Source organism: Salmo salar, chromosome ssa03 (genome assembly GCF_905237065.1).
Source record: "Salmo salar chromosome ssa03, Ssal_v3.1, whole genome shotgun sequence".
Classification (NCBI taxonomy): domain Eukaryota; kingdom Metazoa; phylum Chordata; class Actinopteri; order Salmoniformes; family Salmonidae; genus Salmo; species Salmo salar.
Genome location: NC_059444.1, coordinates 9847999 through 9866609, shown reverse-complemented (window position 1 = coordinate 9866609; position 18611 = coordinate 9847999). Strand labels below are relative to the sequence as shown.

At 42.1% G+C, this 18611-nt stretch overlaps 1 protein-coding gene across 3 annotated transcripts in view; it reads right to left on the bottom strand.

The window, feature by feature from the left end:
* The window catches only part of LOC106598156 (ATP-dependent zinc metalloprotease YME1L1), a 33877-nt gene extending 26022 nt beyond the window's left edge, over positions 1 to 7855 (bottom strand). For 2 of the 3 annotated variants that reach the window (XM_014189227.2, XM_014189229.2), the window contains exon 1: positions 7660 to 7824. In XM_014189227.2, coding sequence (XP_014044702.2) covers positions 7660 to 7692 — 33 coding nt within the window. In that variant the 5' untranslated portion in view covers positions 7693 to 7824. Of the gene's footprint in view, positions 1 to 7659 lie in introns of all 3 variants that reach the window. The other variant, XM_014189223.2, reaches the window with a different exon arrangement.
* Positions 7856 to 18611: the final 10756 nt, after the last annotated feature.

Below are 18611 nucleotides of genomic sequence, written 5' to 3'. Positions count from 1 at the left end.
GTTGTTCACAGTAAAATGCGCACAATTTTCAATGTTCAGGTTTGCTCTCAGCAGATCTGAAATTTGCTCAGTGCCGGAAAAAGTGAGGGAACATTGGTGGGTAAACTGAATACCGATCGTGGTGGGGGAAAAAGTAACGCTCCCTATACTTTCAATGCATTTTTCTGAAAAAGGTGGGTAAATGGAGTTTACCCTCCACTAGTCCTACACCACTGCCGGTAGCCTACCCTCAGACTAGGCAATTTTACACAAACAGGTAGTCTACATTCAATATAATAGGCACAGTTGAATAAAAACATGTTTACACCCTAGTTCATAAGTTGTCAATTCATTAATTGAATGCTACCTTTCTTTCCTTACATTAATGAGTGTTATGTCATTATTAAGCATTTAACAATTGAACTTAAACCCTGTACAAATTCTGGATCTTGGAGATCTCAGAAAGTGCACTATAAGTGTAACTATACCTATGTAACATTTCATCATGGGCGCACAAATCCAAAATAATGAAGGCCTATGCCATTGCAAAATCGAATGGTTCTAACGGAAAGAGTCAACTATAGGCCTACTGTCATATACTTGTGGAATGGATTGGATGAGCGTTGGAGTCTAGTTGTCTAAATATCTACTTCTGAACACATATCCATGGCGCACCTGAAAAACAAAGCAATGAGCGCTCTAAACAGCTGACTGACAAAAGCAAACAATGATTAATCAATGGATTAATCTAATGCATTGGAATAAACTTTTTAAATCAAGGACGCATGGCAAACAAATGGCAAATTAGGAAGTACAAAGGAAAATCTATGCGTTTTTTAAAAGGAGCTCAGCTTGGGTTGAAATTCAGCACCGAGTGGACAGTCCCTCTTTCTAGCCAGTGATAGAATTCTACAGTACCATTCATGGACAGGAAGACTTTGTGCAGCCACGTTGATATAAATGGTTTAAACCAGGTTGTTTTCATTTGGAAGCTCCCCCCCCTCCATATTTATAACTAAAACATTTACCACTGCATTTTAAACAAATAGAATGGTTAAAATTAGCATTATTTAGAGACCCCTCAAGTTTGACTTTGGTTGGATTCAGGGGAGCTGAGCCCACCCTGAACATTACACCTTATAGTCCAAAGACCTTAGATGTTCTGTTTAGAGGCGAATTAGCTCTGGCAGCCAAAACAACCAAATACTCCCATCTAAACGGGAATTGATTCTCAATTGCGGTACGGTTCTAGAAACAAAGCCCTCTACTTTCATATCACAAAATGACAAACAAATGCTAAATATACTTACTGTACACTTAACACAGTTGCAGCCAACATTTTTCAGTGACAACACGTTTGTGGCATCAGTCTTCCATTTACACACAGGTGTTCGGAGACATAGCCAATTAGCACAGGTACATGTCTGTCTGTTTTCTGCAAACAAGCTCTGTAACATGGAAATATGGCCGTGTGGGAACCCTAACCCTATAAAAAGTGTAGTTAGTTATTTAACCTATGGTTGGGTCGGCTTTTACCACAAACCGTATCGGTAAACCAACTTAATGATATCCGATTTCAAATCACTGACCTTATTGCTGTCCTAATAGAATTGCATGGAATCAGAAGAAAAAAAACTATTTGGGCAGATTTGTCTTTCATTTCAGGGCAATTTACATTAAAAAAAATAAGTAACCATGTCAATGTCTTTCAGTGGCTTGCACCTGAAGATCACAGGTCCATCGGAGAATGGCACTGAACCAGGATGAAATAGAAGGAATGGAGATTCAAATGGAAGTGGAAGAAGAGGCAACCAATTCTGAAGTGCAGGTAGATGTTGGCAGTGAAGAGGAGTCAGATAAAGCCTTGTCCAATAGTAACCTCACAACACCTAAAAGGGGAAGGGGTAGGCCGCCCAAAAATGGATCAGTCTCCAAGTCAGATAAATCCTTGTCTAATGGTAACCCCTCAATACCTAAGAGGGGAAGGGGTAGGCCGCCCAAAAATGGATCAGTCTCCAAGTCAGATAATGCCTTGTCTAATTGTAACCCCTCAACACCTAAGAGGGGAAGGGGTAGGCCGCCCAAAAATGGATCAGTCTCCAAGTCAGATAATGCCTTGTCTAATTGTAACCCCTCAACACCTAAGAGGGGAAGGCCTAAAGGACCCATCTCCAAGTTAGGTGTTACGGGGCTAGCACCTAAGAGAGGTAGGCCTAAAGGATCAGTGTTTATGAAAACCAAGATGCTGAAGGTGATAAGCCTCGCGGCGGCTTGCCTACCCCGAAAACCAGTTGACCCCTCCCCAAAGAAGCGTGGCCGGCCCAGTAAAGTTGAATCGATAAGGAAGATCCTAACACCCAAGGAGGAGGATAGAAAGAAACTGGAAAGCCAACTAAGAAGGCCGCGTATCTATCCACGCAAGGATTCTCCAGTCACTGAACCTAGGGGAAGAGGTCGCCCACGCAAGACGGAGGATGCCACCAAGCCCCTTATCTATGATGGTCCCCCAAGGAAAAGGGGCCGTCCCCCTGGTGCAGCAAACAAAGTTAAGAGGGAGGCAGAGCAGGATAAGGCCAACAGTGAACCTCCAGTCAAACGCTCCTTCCACTCCAAAGAAAAAAGCAAGGAAGCAGGATTTCCACCAGTAGAAGAAAGTGATCAGGAAGATGAAATGGGGAGGGTGGATCAAGAAAGTGAAAAGTGGAAGGTGGAATATAGAGAAGACCCTAAGAAGCCAGTTACCCCCAGTGACCCCACTAGCTTTCTCTGGGCAAGCCACATAACACCTAAGAGAGGTAGGCCCAAAGGATCCGTTTCCAAGTTAGGGGCTAGCCCCATAACACCTAACAGAGGTAGGCCTAAAGGATCGGTCTCCAAGTTACTGGGTAGTCCCATAACACCTAACAGGGGTAGGCCTAAAGGATCGGTCTCCAAGTTACTGGGTAGTCCCATAACACCTAACAGGGGTAGGCCTAAAGGATCGGTCTCCAAGTTAGGGGCTAGCCCCATAACACCTAACAGAGGTAGGCCTAAAGGATCGGTCTCCAAGTTACTGGGTAGTCCCATAACACCTAACAGAGGTAGGCCTAAAGGATCTGTCTCCAAGTTACTGGGTAGTCCCATAACACCTAAGAGAGGTAGGCCTAAAGGATCGGTCTCCAAGTTACTGGGTAGTCCCATAACACCTAACAGAGGTAGGCCTAAAGGATCGGTCTCCAAGTTACTGGGTCGCCCCATAACACCTAACAGAGGTAGGCCTAAAGGATCGGTCTCCAAGTTACTGGGTAGTCCCATAACACCTAACAGAGGTAGGCCTAAAGGATCGGTCTCCAAGTTACTGGGTAGTCCCATAACACCTGACAGGGGTAGGCCTAAAGGATCTGTCTCCAAGTTAGGGGCTAGCCCCACAACACCTAAGAGAGGTAGGCCGAAAGGATCCGTATTTACGCAACCCAAGATGCTGAAGGTGATGGGCAAGCCGCCGCGAGAAGTGGTTGACTCCCTTAATAAGCATGGCCGGCCCAGTATAGTTCAATTGAAAAGGGGTAGGCCAAAGAAGATACTAACACCAGATGAGGAAGAAGAGCTAAAGAAACTGGAAAGCCAACCAAGACCATGCGGAAGGCTGCATATCTATCCCTGCGATGATCCTCCAGTCACTGAGCCCAGGGGAAGAGGTCGCCCACGCAAGACTGAGGCTGCCACCAAGTCCCCCATCTATGATGTTCCCCCACGGAAAAGGGGCCGTCCCCCTGGTGCAGCAAACAAAGTTAAGAGGGAGGCAGAGCAGGATAAGGCCAACAGTGAACCTCCAGTCAAATGCTACTTTCACTCCAAAGAAAAAAGCGAGGAAGCAGGATTTCCACCAGTAGAAGAAAGTGATCAGGAAGATGAAACAGGGTGGGTGGATCAAGAAAGTGAAAAGTGGAAGGTGGAATATAGAGAAGACCCCAAGAAGCCAGTTACCCCCAGTGACCCCACTAGCTTTCTCTGGGCTAGCCACATAACACCTAAGAGAGGTAGGCCCAAAGGATCCGTTTCCAAGTTAGGGGCTAGCCCCATAACACCTAACAGAGGTAGGCCTAAAGGATCGGTCTCCAAGTTACTGGGTAGTCCCATAACACCTAACAGAGGTAGGCCTAAAGGATCGGTCTCCAAGTTACTGGGTAGTCCCATAACACCTAACAGGGGTAGGCCTAAAGGATCGGTCTCCAAGTTACTGGGTCGCCCCATAACACCTAACAGAGGTAGGCCTAAAGGATCGGTCTCCAAGTTACTGGGTAGTCCCATAACACCTAACAGGGGTAGGCCTAAAGGATCTGTCTCCAAGTTACTGGGTAGCCCCATAACACCTAACAGAGGTAGGCCTAAAGTATCAGTGTTTACACAACCCAAGATGCTGAAGGTGATAAGGAAGCCGCTGCGTGGCCGACCCCGAAAAGTGGTTGCCCCCTCCCCTAATAAGCATGGCCGGCCCAGTAAAGTTGAATCGATAAGGAAGATCCTAACACCCAAGGGGGAAGAGTATAGAAAGCAGGAAAGCCAACCAAGGCGGCCCCCCGGAAGGCCGCGTATCTATACACGCGATGATCCTCCAGTCACTGAGCCTAGGGGAAGAGGCCGCCCACGCAAGATGGAGGATGGAACCAAGCCCCTTATCTATGATGGTTCCCCACGGAAAAGGGGCCGTCCCCCTGGTGCAGCAAACAAAGTTAAGAGGGAGGCAGAGCAGGATAAGGCCAACAGTGAACCTCCAGTCAAATGCTACTTTCACTCCAAAGAAAAAAGCGAGGAAGCAGGATTTCCACCAGTGGAAGAAAGTGATGAAGAAAATGAAACGGGGAGGGTGGATGAAGAAAATGAAACGGGGAGGGTGGATGAAGAAAATGAAACGGGGAGGGTGGATGAAGAAAATGAAACGGGGAGGGTGGATGAAGAAAATGAAACGGGGAGGGTGGATGAAGAAAATGAAACGGGGAGGGTGGATGAAGAAAATGAAACGGGGAAGAATATAGAGAAGTCACCAAGAAGCCAGTTACCGCCAGTGACTGTAATAGCTTTATCGGTGCCATAAGCAGGATGATGTTTGGCGACAGCCCAGCCAGCGACAGTACCCCTTTATCTAGTTTGTAAAAATGTGTGTGCCAGTATAGCCTAATTTTTGATAGAAAACTACATGATCAGATGAGGGTGGCCTATTCGGGTGATCACTGTCATGAACATACACAGAAAAAATATATAAAACGCAGCATGTACAGTGTCGCTCCCATGTTTGATGAGCTGAAATAAAAGATCCCAGACATTTTAAATACGCACAAAAAGCAACTCAAATTGTGCAAAAGGTGTTTACATTCCTGTTAGTGAGCATTTCTCCTTTGCTAAGAAATCCATCCACCAGACAGGTGTGCCATATCAAGAAGCTGATTAATCAGCATGATCATTACACAGGTGCACCTTGTGTGAGGGACATAAAAGGCTACTAAAATGTGCGGTTTTGTCACACAAGTTGAGTGTGCAATTGGCATGTTGACTGCAGTAATGTTCACCAGAGCTATTGCCACAATTTCATTTTATCGATGGTAATTTGAATGCACAGAGATAGTGACAACATCCTGAGGCCCATTGTCGTGCCATTTATCTGCCGCCGTCACCTCATGTTTCAGCATGAAAATGCACAGCCCCAAGTCGCAAAGAACTGTACACAATTCCTGGAAGCTGTAAATGTACCAGTTATTCCATGGCCAGCATACTCACCAGACATGTCACCCATTGAGCACATTTGGGATCTTGGATCAACAGCATGTTCCAGTTCCCACCAATATCCAGCAACTTCACACAGCCATTGAAGAGGAGTGGGACAACATTCCACAGGCCACAATCAACAACCTGATCAACTCTATACGAAGGAGATGTCACGCTGCATGAGGAAAATACTGACTGGTTCCGAGCCACACCCCCTGCTTTTTTGTTGTTGTTGGTATCTGACCAATTCCTAGTCATGTGAAATCCATAGGTCTAATTCATTTATTTCAATTGACTAATTTCCTTATATGAACTGTACCTCATGTTGCATTTTTGTTCAGTGTAGATATTGCATTCACCTTTTTATGGGGTTAAATGGTTATTGTTATCTGGACTGTGCAACTTTCAATTCAACATCCCTAAAAATGTATCCATTAAGACATACAGATATTCACTTCTGTGTGGGTTTTGTTCACCAATATTATCCTTGTATTTTTTTTTTTTTTTAAATCAACATTACTCAGATCTTTAGGATTTAGACTACTATTTGACTTTGTTGGCTGTCAGTCCTGATAAGTACATTTTGATTGTACCTGGGCCTGGTTTCCCAAAAGCATGTTAAGGCCAAGTTCATAGTTAGAGCCATAGGATCCTATGGTTCTCATGAACGTAGCCTTAAAATGCTTTTGGGAAACCGGGCCCAGAGGAGTAACATTTCAAACGGGGCAGCTTGTGTGAGATTTTTCTAGGTTAGTCTCAATTGAGTCTTCACATTTTAGTCAACATTTTCTATAATCATGTTATCGTCTGTCGGTGACATTTTAATGTCTGAGGGTAGTATGAATGAGTCGTTTTCAGTGACTAAATCGTGTAAGTTTACTGCAGTAAAATGTCAGATCTATTACATTTGATGGTTTTTAAATCTCAATTAAAAAGCAAAAAGGTCCATTCTTCTGTTCTTATTTAGTACATGGCTTTCGAGTGTATCAAACATGTTTGGAAATCAGATTGTGGTCAGTTGGCTAATATCAGCTCATCCAGCTGCCCCTGGAGCTGTGTATGAGTAAAATACTTTGCTCAAGGGCACACCGGCAGGAGACGGTACCTGGGATTGGACACCAGCAGCCCTCTAGGTGACAGTGTCTACTCATGAGGATCAAAACAGAACAGACTACGCAGGTGCCACAAAACCAACAGCTGTCTAGTTACATTATTTCACAAATCAGTCAAGTTCAGGCTGCTAGCTACAGCCTCCCCTACATCACTGCTGCACTAAAATAAAGGCTCTTGGGATACTATTCTGCAGACCCCTGACTGCCTCTCCATCATGATCCATGTCGGGTCCAGACCCTGACCTCGCTGCAATGTAGCAAGCTGTCCACCTGACATTCCGTAATAGTAGCATAAACTAGTTAGCTACATTTCAGGAGTTACTTCTCAGTTGTGAAGTAACGTTAGCCAGCAGTTGGCTTGACGTAACGTTAAACTAGCTAATTTAGCTGTGAGAATTAGCTAGATTGCTGCAACTACCCAAGGAGACCAGAAACCCTGGGTAACGTTAGTGCCACACTGACGCAGTTTTTAACATCGAGATTTGTGCAGTCAACAGCAGTAACACGCATTAGCTAGAGAACGTTAACTCATCTAGCTAGCAACGGCCGTGGGCAGGTGAAAGTATATTTTAAAACCTTTTGAAATTTACAAGATATCCCTCAAACTGCACACTAACTATATTTTGGGGTCAACAGCACTACCCAACGTTACATAGACTTCACTCCTTGCCAAGAAAGGATTGACAGCCAGCTACGGTTAACTTAGCATAACTATGGCTAACTAGTTACTGTAACGTTAACAGGTAAACAACACTAAGCTACTGTTAATGGCTAGCTAGCTGACACGTTAAAGTAAGCTAGCTAGCTACTTTTTTTTTTGTTTTACCTGTGGTTGGACTGTTGTTGACAAGGAAAACATTCCCAATTTCGCTCTCGAGACAGGCCAGCAGTGTGTTTAGAGGTTCCTTTCCGATATGCCCTTGTTTCTCGTTCCTTCACTGAAACTGCTGTCCAGTGTGCGGTCCCAGCCATCCACTCAGTTTGCTCGTGAAGTTCGCGAAATGAAAGCGGCTAATTATAAAGGTCAACCGGATATTTTACATTGACAACCGGGGTAAATGCTTAGCTGTAACTATGAATGCAATGATTCCATGAGATAAACATCATATTTTGAAGCTATATAGCTAGCCCGAATGAATGGATCATTTATATTATTATTTAGGCCAATGCATGCTACATCTAAAAAGGGCAAGATTGCATATCAATGACATACCAATCCAAATGATATAGTAGCCGAAATACAAATTAGGTTTATCACAACATTTGTGGAAAATGTAAATCCCACTAAATATGACTAAATATTAATATTTGACCAGTCCATATTAAACAACGTTTGATACCCACAGGCTCTTGCAAAAGCACATTTCATTTGGCTGGTACAGAGTAATGATGATGAATCTGACACAATAAACAAATTCTTTCCTTAAAAAAATCCCTCAAACTTTATTCATGCTCCTGATTGATTTGTATCAACATGCTATAGATTTTGGTGCGGCAGGTAGCCTAGTGGTTAGAGCGTTGGACTGGTAACCGAAAAGTAGCAAGATCAAACCCCCGAGCTGACCAGGTAAAAATCTGTCGTTCAGCCCCTGAATAAGGCAGTTAACTCACTGTTCCTAGGCCGTCATTGTAAATAAGAATTTGTTCTTAACTGACTTGCCTAGTTTAGTAAAGGTAAAAAAGATCTCGTGAACAGAAATGGGAATGATAGTGTGACATTAGATTCAAGTGGCACTATCTGTAAATTCATATCCCTGCTAACAATAGGAAATAAAAAACGGTAGACCTCAAATTGACCTTATGCCAATTACTGTACTTGTTCCTATTTTTCGGTTTTAGTGAGCAGGTACAATCGTAGAGACCCTCCTGTCGCTAGTTATGGATAATGCTTTAGTAACATAAGCAACCATAAGGTTGGCTATATAGCAGGGGCAGACTGGGACAAACACACACACCCTCACACAAGACTAATGCTACTGACACAACATAGGCAACTATAGTACAGCGTTTCTCAATTTTTACTGTACCAGTGACGGTGAAACACTCCTTTTTTAACCAGCTCTTTTTAACCAGCTTATGTTTTAAGACAAATACAACATGTAAAAGCACCACTGGAGATACAACTCACCACTAACAGCGCCTCTGTTGCCTTTCTGTTGCAATCTGTCTCTGCATCTTCTCTGCTGACAATGTCTGTCTGTCTCTGTCACTCCAATTGTCTTTGCTTCTCCTTGTTGTCTACTCTGTTGTCACTCAGTCTGTCACTCCTACTTGTTAATTGCTATTAAATACAGTGCCTTTGGAAAGTATTCAGACCCTTTGACTTTTTACACTTTTGCTAAGTTATAGCCTTGTTCTAAAATTGATTAAATACATTTTAAAAATCCTCATCAATCTACACACAATACCCCATAATGACAAAGCGAAAACAGGTTTTTAGAAATGTTTGCAAATGTATAAAAAAACAAAAACTGAAATATCTTATTTACATAAGTATTTAGCCCCCTTTGCTATGTGACTTGAAATTGAGCTCAGGTGCATCCTGTTTCCATTGATCATCCTTGAGATGTTTCTACAACTTAATTGGAGTCCACCTGCGGTAAATTCAATTGATTGGACATGATTTGGAAAGGCACACACCTGTCTATTTAAGGTTCCACAGTTGATAGTGTATGTCAGAGCAAAAACCAAGACATGAGGTTAAAGGAATTGTCCGTAGAGCTCCGAGACAGGATTGTGTCGAGGCACAGATCTGGGGAAGAGTACCCCAAAATTTCGGCAGCATTGAAGGTCCCCATGAACACAGTGGCCTCCATCATTCTTAAATGGAAGATGTTCGGAACCACCAAGACTCTTCCGAAAGCTGGTTGCCCAGCCAAACTGAGCAATCGGGGGAGAAGGGCCTCGGTCAGAGAGGTGACCAAGAACCTGATGGTCACTCTGACAGAGCACTAGAGTTCCTCTGTGGAGATGGGAGAACCTTCCAGAAGGGCAACCATCTCTGCAGCACTCCACCAATCAGGCCTTTATGGTAGAGTGGCCAGACGGAATTGACTCCTCAGTAAAAGGCACATGACAGCCCGCTTGGCATTTGCCAAAAGGCACCTAAAGACTCTCAGACCGTGAGAAACAAGAATCTCTGGTCTGATGAAACCATGTTTGAACTCTTTGGCCTGAATGCCAAGCATCACGTCTGGAGGAAACCTGGCACCATCCCTACAGTGAAGCTCCAGAGCGCTCAGGACCTCAGACTGGGGCGAAGGTTCACCTTCCAAAAGGACAACAACCCTAAGCACACAGCCAAGACAACGCAGGAGTGGCTTTGAATGTCCTTGATTGAAAGTCTTTGAATGTCCTTGATTGGCCCAACCAGAGCCCGGACTTCAACCATATTGAACATCTCTGGAGAGACCTGAAAATAGCTGTGCAGCAATGCTCCCCATCCAACCTGACAGAGCTTGAGAGGATCTGCAGAGAAGAATGGGAGAAACTCCCCAAATACAGGTGTTCCAAGCTTGTAGTGTCATACCCAAGAAGACTCGAAGCTGTAATAACTGCCAAAGGTGCTTCAACAAAGTACTGAGTAAAGGGTCTGAATACTTATGTAAATGTGATATATATATATATATATATATATATATATATATATATTCTACCGTTCAAAAGTTTGGGGTCACTTAGAAATGTCCTTGTTTTTGAAAGAAAAGCACATTTTTTTGTCCATTAAAATAACGTCAAATTGATCAGAAATACAGTGTAGCCATTGTTAATGTTGTAAGTGACTATTGTAGCTGGAAATGGCAGATTTTTAATGGAATATCTACATAGGCGTACAGAGGCCCATTATCAGCAACCATCACTCCTGTGTTCCAATGGCATGTTGTGTTAGCTAATCCAAGTTTATCATTTTAAAAGGCTAATTGTTCATTACAAAATCCTTTTGCAATTATGTTAGCACAGCTGAAAACTGTTGCAATAAAACTGGCCTTCTTTAGACTAGTTGAGTATCTGGGCCATCAGCATTTGTGGGTTCGATTACAGGCTCAAAGTGGCCAGAAACAAATAACTTTCTTCTGAAACTCATTAGTCTATTCTTGTTCTGAGAAATGAAGGCTATTCCACGAGAGAAATTGACAATAAATTGAAGATCTTGAACAACGCTGTGTACTACTCCCTTCAAAGAACAGCACAAACTGGCTCTAACCAGAATAGAAAGAGGAATGGGAGGCCCCGGTGCACACTGAGCAAGTGGACAAGTACATTAGAGTGTCTAGTTTGAGAAACAGACACCTCACAAGTCCTCAACTGGCAGCTTCATTAAATAGTACCCGCAAAACACCAGTCTCAACATCAACAATGAAGAAGCGACTCCGGGATGCTGGCCTTCTAGGCAGAGTTCCTTTGTCCAGTGTCTGTGTTATTTTGCCCATCTTAATCTTTCATTTTTATTGGCCAGTCTGAGATAAGGCTTTTTCTGTGCAACTCTGCCTAAAGACGTGGATGTCGATTAAGGCAGCCCTCCGCACCTCTCTGATTCCGAGGGGTTGGGTTAAATGCGGAAGACACATTTCAATTGGAGGCATTCAGTTGTTCAACTGACTAGGTATCCCCCTCTCCCCTACTGTATTTCAAGGATAATTGCATGTCACATGATCAAGCAAGAAAATACATCAAATCTATGAATCAGTATCTGGTACAATATAATACATGATCTAGATTATATACAAAATGCACTAATGCAGACAGAAAAATATCAATTTTTGCTTTTACATATACCATGTGAACATTTCCTCAGAATAAATAACACAGGATTGTAATAAAGAAGTGAGCTATTGAGACCACTAGATGGGGGTATCGAATACCAATAAGATGCAATATACAAGTTACAGAAAACACTTCAATAACAATTCTTCATTCATTCCTGATGGGTAGAGTTTTTAAATATAACATCCACCTGCATTCTGTCTGGAGAAGACTAAATTCAAGATTACCACCACTACGTGAACATTGTATTATATAGCGGTTCTGTGTCAGTAGCCATCCAATTGGCGATAGATTTTCATGCGAATATTCTAAAATATGCGCATTTTCCCAGCAGTCGGTTACATGCACATAATAATGCGATTATTGTGTATAGACAGATTTATATAATAGTTCGATTAAAACGTTTACTTGATTTGCAAGAACGATCCTCTTACACTTACATGGACACATCTGAAATCGGGTTACCCGATGGCACTGATAAATGCAGAAAATCGCCAATCAAAATAAACGTTCAAGTACAGCGAACATGTTCATTTTGGGAAGCATATTTGATTCTGATTTCGGACTTATAACGTTTGTATTTGAAAACTACTTCTACTACGCCTACATTCAGTAGTTCCGAACTCACTTTCCTCGCACGTAAAGAGGCTCGCTCGGCTGCTGGGACATGCGCAGATCAAATACACCGCTGGAACGCTGGTCAAGGCGTTTACATGTCCTAATAATTTGAAAGATTGCTCAGAAAACCCGGTGTTTTAATCGGCGTATGCTTACTTCGATTTTGACTTTACGCCGGTTAAAATAAGCAGTTTTAAGGTGTTTACAAGACTATTGCATAATCTGGCTACTACCATAATCCGTTTAATATCGAATTATTAGTGTTCATGTAAAGGTAGTGGTGTGTTTACACCAAATTGACTTGTTATGGATAAAAAGAAGTACATGACTTATTGCACACAAAATGGAGAAAAATTCAGAAAAATCATTCCACTATCTAAATATGCCATGCTGAGGTGTTATATAATGGCATAATTAATTTTTTATAGCCATGTGGTGATCATATTTTAAAAAGATAAGCCTTGGTGATGTTTATTTACATTTACGTCATTTAGCAGACGCTCTTATCCAGAGCAAAATGTTATTTAACTAGGCAAGTCAGTTAAGAACAAATTCTTATTTTACAATGACGGCCTACCCGTAACCTAATGAACCTAATGAATCACACTGTTTCCAGTATTTAGGAGCACGGACTCTAGGCCTTATATTAGGCCTTTTGACTGTTGTATTTGCGAAATCCACTCTGTATGGAGGCTTGTTATAGCCATTTACGTTGCACAACCCCATCACGCAGAGGCTACCGTATATTCATATCAATAAATGTGTCACAGGGGTCGTGAAATGGAGACCAAGACGCAGCGTGGATAGTGCTCATTTTCAAACTTTTAATGAAGACACTTGACAAAATAACAAACGACCAACACAGTCCCGTCAGGTACTTACAACTAAACGGAAAATAACTACCCACAAAAACCAAAGGAAAAACAGGCTGCCTAAGTATGGCTTCCAATCAGAGACAACGATAGACACCTGCCTCTGATTGGAAACCATACCCGGCCAAAACATAGAACACACAACATAGAATGCCCACCCACCTATCACACCCTGGCCTAGCTAAACAGAGAAAACACAGCTCTCCTAGGTCAGAGCGTGACAAAATGAGACAAAACAAAATATTGATTATGTCTTGGCTGTAACCTGTCCTGAGCTAAATAGCCAAGGGGTCCCAAATGGTCAAGACTATCTGTAGCCTATTCGTATTGCCAGATCTGTTTTCCAAATCAGCCACTGCATGTGTTTCTTCAACAATTTTGTTTAATATGTATTTAGAGGCTATATTTTGAGGCCTGCGAGCTAGGGAGGCCTATAATAAAAACAGTTATAAAACACAAAATGATAGCCTAAATTGCAATGCCTACAAGTTGAATGGCCTATTTTTTTAAATTAGGATTGGCCTAAATGAAACATTAAATTATTAAAGTGATGGGCTAAAGAACTTAGATAATTTCGAATATACACATGGATTTCAATAAACAAATGGATAAGACTGTTCTATTCTTTTTTATTTAGTTCCTATTGCAACTCAGACAAATGACAGAATGGATGACATGCTGACTGACTGAACTGAATGAAGGATGAATTAATTAAATGTTAAAATATGTTGGAATGATGAGTTCCACGCATCATGCATGCTCTGCACTTTACTTGGCTAGTAGGCAAATAGGCCTACATTAGGGTATAATGACTATGACCGCGTGCCTCCAGAATGACATCATCAGAGGCTACGGGTGTTTTTCCGAAGGCGCATAGTGCTGTGGTGCTGCATGGAGATCACAAGCTCTTTAACTGAGCAGCAGTGTTGTGATGGAGGGAATAGCCTCCATACAGAGACTTCCTTCTGACCACTGCAACAGAGTTATTGTAAAGTGTGAGAATAAGCTTATGCCAGACTTCGCCTATGTTTAACCTCTCCCTTGTTCATTTCAATGTCCATATGTTCATGACCCGATTCATATGAATCATGTCAAATGATTTTATATTCATATTAACCCCTCCTACAGAATATACTTTGGCAAGATTTTGAGTGATGAAATACATTTCTAAATATTATATAAAAAAAAATATTTTGAGTGGCAAAGACTCCAATGGTTATATATAGTTCATAGATTCACCAAACAGCTATTATTGTTATGATTCATTATTCCTGGTAGAAACTACTGGTTATGATTCATTATTCCTGGTAGATACTACTGGTTATGATTCATTATTACTGATATATACTACTCATTATGATTCATTATTCCTGGTAGATACTACTGGTTATGATTCATTATTCCTGGTAGATACTACTGGTTATGATTCATTATTCCTGGTAGATACTACTGGTTATGATTCATTATTCCTGGTAGATACTACTGGTTATGATTCATTATTCCTGGTAGATACTACTGGTTATGATTCATTATTACTGATATATACTACTCATTATGATTCATTATTCCTGGTAGATACTACTGGTTATGATTCATTATTCCTGGTAGATACTACAGGTTATGATTCATTATTCCTGGTATATACTAATGGTTATGATTCATTATTCCTGGTAGATACTACTGGTTATGATTCATTATTTCTGGTATATACTACTGGTTATGATTCATTATTCTTGGTAGATACTACTGGTTTTGATTCATTATTCCTGGTAGATACTACTGGTTATGATTCATTATTCCTGGTAGATACGACTGGTTATGATTTTTTATTTTATTTTTTAAAACTTTTATTTAACTTGGCAAGTCAGTTAAGAACAAATTCTTATTTACAATGATGGCCTACCAAAAGGCCTCCTGTGGCGACGGGGGCCTGGGATTAAAAAAAAAAATAAATCCAATATAAACATGGGACAAAATACACATCACAACAAGAGAGACAACACTACATAAAGAGAGACCTAAGACAACAACATAGCAAGGCAGCAAAACATGACAACACAGCATGGTAGCAACACAACATAACAACAACATGGTAGCAACACAACATGGTAGCAGCACAAAACATGGTACAAACATTATTGGGCACAGACAACAGCACAAAGGTCAAGAAGGTAGAGACAACAATACATCACGCAAAGCAGCCACAACTGTCAGTAAGAGTGTCCATGATTGAGTCTTTGAATGAAGAGATTGAGATAAAACTGTCTAGTTTAAGTGTTTGTTGCAGCTCGTTCCAGTCGCTAACTGCAGCGAACTGAAAAGACGAGCAACCCAGGGATGTGTGTGCTTTGGGGACCTTTAACAGAATGTGACTGGCAGAACGGGTGTTGTATATGGAGGATGAGGGCTGCAGAAGAAATCTCAGACAGGGGGGAGTGAGGCCAAAGAGGGTTTTATAAATAAGCATCAACCAGTGGGTCTTGCGACGGGTATACACAGATTACCAGTTTACAGAGGAGTATAGAGTGCAGTGATGTGTCCTATAAGGAACATTGGTGGCAAATCTGATGGCCGAATGGTAAAGAACATCTAGCCGCTCGAGAGCACCCTTACCTGCCGATCTATAAATTATGTCTCCGTAATCTAGCATGGGTAGGATGGTCATCTTAATCAGGGTTAGTTTGGCAGCTGGGATGAAAAAGGAGCAATTACGATAGAGGAAACCAAGTCTAGATTTAACTTTAGCCTGCAGCTTTGATATGTACTGCAAGAAGGACTGTGCTCCGTCTAGCCATACTCCCAAGCACTTGTGTGAGGTGACTACCTCAAGCTCTAAACCCTCAGAGGTAGTAATCACACCTGTGAGGAGAGGGGCATTCTTCTTACCAAACCACATGACCTTTGTTTTGGAGGTGTTCAGAACAAGGTTAAGGGTAGAGAAAGCTTGTTGGACACTAAGAAAACTTTGTTGTAGAGCATTTAACACAAGATCCGGGGAGGGGCCAGCTGAGTAAAAGACTGTATTATCTGCATATAAATGGATGAGAGAGCTTCCTACTGCCTGAGCTATGTTGTTGATGTAAATTGAGAAGAGCGTGGGGCCTAGGATCGAGCCTTGGGGTACTCCCTTGGTGACAGGCAGTGGCTGAGACAGCAGATTTTCTGACTTTATACACTGCACTCTTTGAGAGGTAGTTAGCAAACCAGCCCAAAGACCCCTCAGAGACACCAAAGTCCTTAGCTGGCCCACAAGAATGGAATGGTCTACCGTATCAAAAGCTTTGGCCAAGTCAATAAAAATAGCAGCACAATATTGCTTAGAATCAAGGGCAATGGTGACATCATTGAGGACCTTTAATGTTGCAGTGACACATCCATAACCTGAACGGAAACCAGATTGCACTTTTGATAAACAGGGCAAAATAGAAATAGGCCTATAACAGTTAGGATCAGCTTGATCTCCCCCTTTAAATAAAGGACGAACCGTGGCTGCCTTCCAAGCAATGGGAACTTCCCCTGAAAGGAGAGACAGGTTAAGAAGGTTAGAGATAGGCTTGGCAATGATAGGGGCAGCAACCTTAAAGAAGAAAGTGTCTAAACCATCTGACCCAGATGTTTTTTTGGGGGTCAAGTTTAAGGAGCTCCCCTAGCGGGGCAGGGGAAGAAGAGAAGCATCGGGGATAGTCGCATTAGAAGGGGTGGGAGATTAGGAAATGTTGGACGGGCATGGGGGCATGGCTGAGTCAAATAGGAATCCTGACTTAATGAAGTGGTGATTAAAGAGCTCAGCCATGTGCTTCGTGTTAGTAACAACCACATCATCAACAGTAAGGGACATGGGCAGCTGTGAGGAGGAGGGTTTATTCTCCAGGTCTTTAACCATTTTCCAGAACTTCTTGGGGTTAGACCCACAGAGAGAGAACTGCTCCTTAAAGTAACTAACTTCGCCTGAGTGCACTTATTTCTCATTTGCCTGAACGAGAGCCAGTCAGCCTGAGTATACGTGTGCCGAGCCTTTCACCAAATGCAATTCTTAAGGTGGAGTAACTCTGCAAGACCACGGTCAAACCAGGAGCTGAACCTGTTTTTCATTCTCATTTTCTTTATGGGGTTGTGTTTGTTAACAATACCACTGAAAATATCAAATATGAAGGTCCAAGCGTCTTCGACAGAGGGGATCAAGCTGATTCTATACCATTTTACAGAATGAAGGCTTGAAGGAAGGAAGGCTTGCTCATTAAAGTTTTTTAGCATGCGTCTATGACAAATCAGGACACGTCGTTTCACTGAGCAGCCATTACGAACACAGGCTGTAAAACAGTGATCACTATGGTCATTACAGAGAACACCAGACTGATACCTATCAGGATTATTTGTGAGGATAACATCGAGGAGAGTAGCCTTGTCGGGGTGTTTGGAGTCCCATTTCTTTAGGACTTGGTCAGGTGGTTTAAGCATGTCCCAGTTTAGGTCACCTAGCAGGACAAATTCAGACTTAGTGTAAGGGGCCAGGAGAGAGCTTAGGGCAGATAGGGTACAGACCGGTGCTGATGGAGGACAATAGCACCCAGCAACAGTCAACAAAGAGCTATTTGACAGTGTAATGCTTAAAACCAGCAAATCAAATTGTTTGGGGACAGACTTGGTGGAGACAACCGAGCACTGAAGGTGATCCTTGGTAAAGAGTGTCACTCCCCCACCTTTGGAAGATCTGTCTTGCCGAAAAAGATTATAACCAGAAAGCTTAACATCAGTATTCATAAACACTCTTCCTTAACCACGTCTCAGTAATGACCAACACATCTGGATTGGAGCTGTGAACCCACACTTTCAGCTGATCCATTTTAGGTAATAAGCTTCTAGTGTTAAAGTGCAGAAAACCCAGGATTTTAAGAGATCAAGAAATCAGTGAAGCAGATATCAGAGTCAGAATTGGGGCTAGGACAGTAGATGATTCATTATTCCTGGTAGATACTACTGGTTATGATTCATTATTCCTGGTGGATACTACTCGTTATGATTCATTATTCCTGGTAGATACTACTGGTTATGATTCATTATTCCTGGTAGATACTACTGGTTATGATTCATTATTCCTGGTAGATACTACTGGTTATGATTCATTATTCCTGGTGGATACTACTGGTTATGATTCATTATTCCTGGTGGATACTACTGGTTATGATTCATTATTCCTGGTGGATACTACTGGTTATGATTGCAGACAGAGCCCAGAGAATGGGATGGTGTAATACTGAATTAGTCATATGTTGATAAGGTGCATGCATGGGGATGTCCACGTCACCCAGAGATATGTCCATGCTCTAGAGATACACCTAGCGGACTGAAACTTCATAGTTGTAGGCATAATACAGCTAGTGATGTCTAGATTTACGCTGGCAAATACATCCATTACATTAGCTACCTAAAATGTGAAGAAAACTCAACTGAGGAGTATTAGAGAATGGAGATTCTTAACTTGAAAATGTGCAGGATACCTCTTTCCGGTTTCCCTGACTTCCGT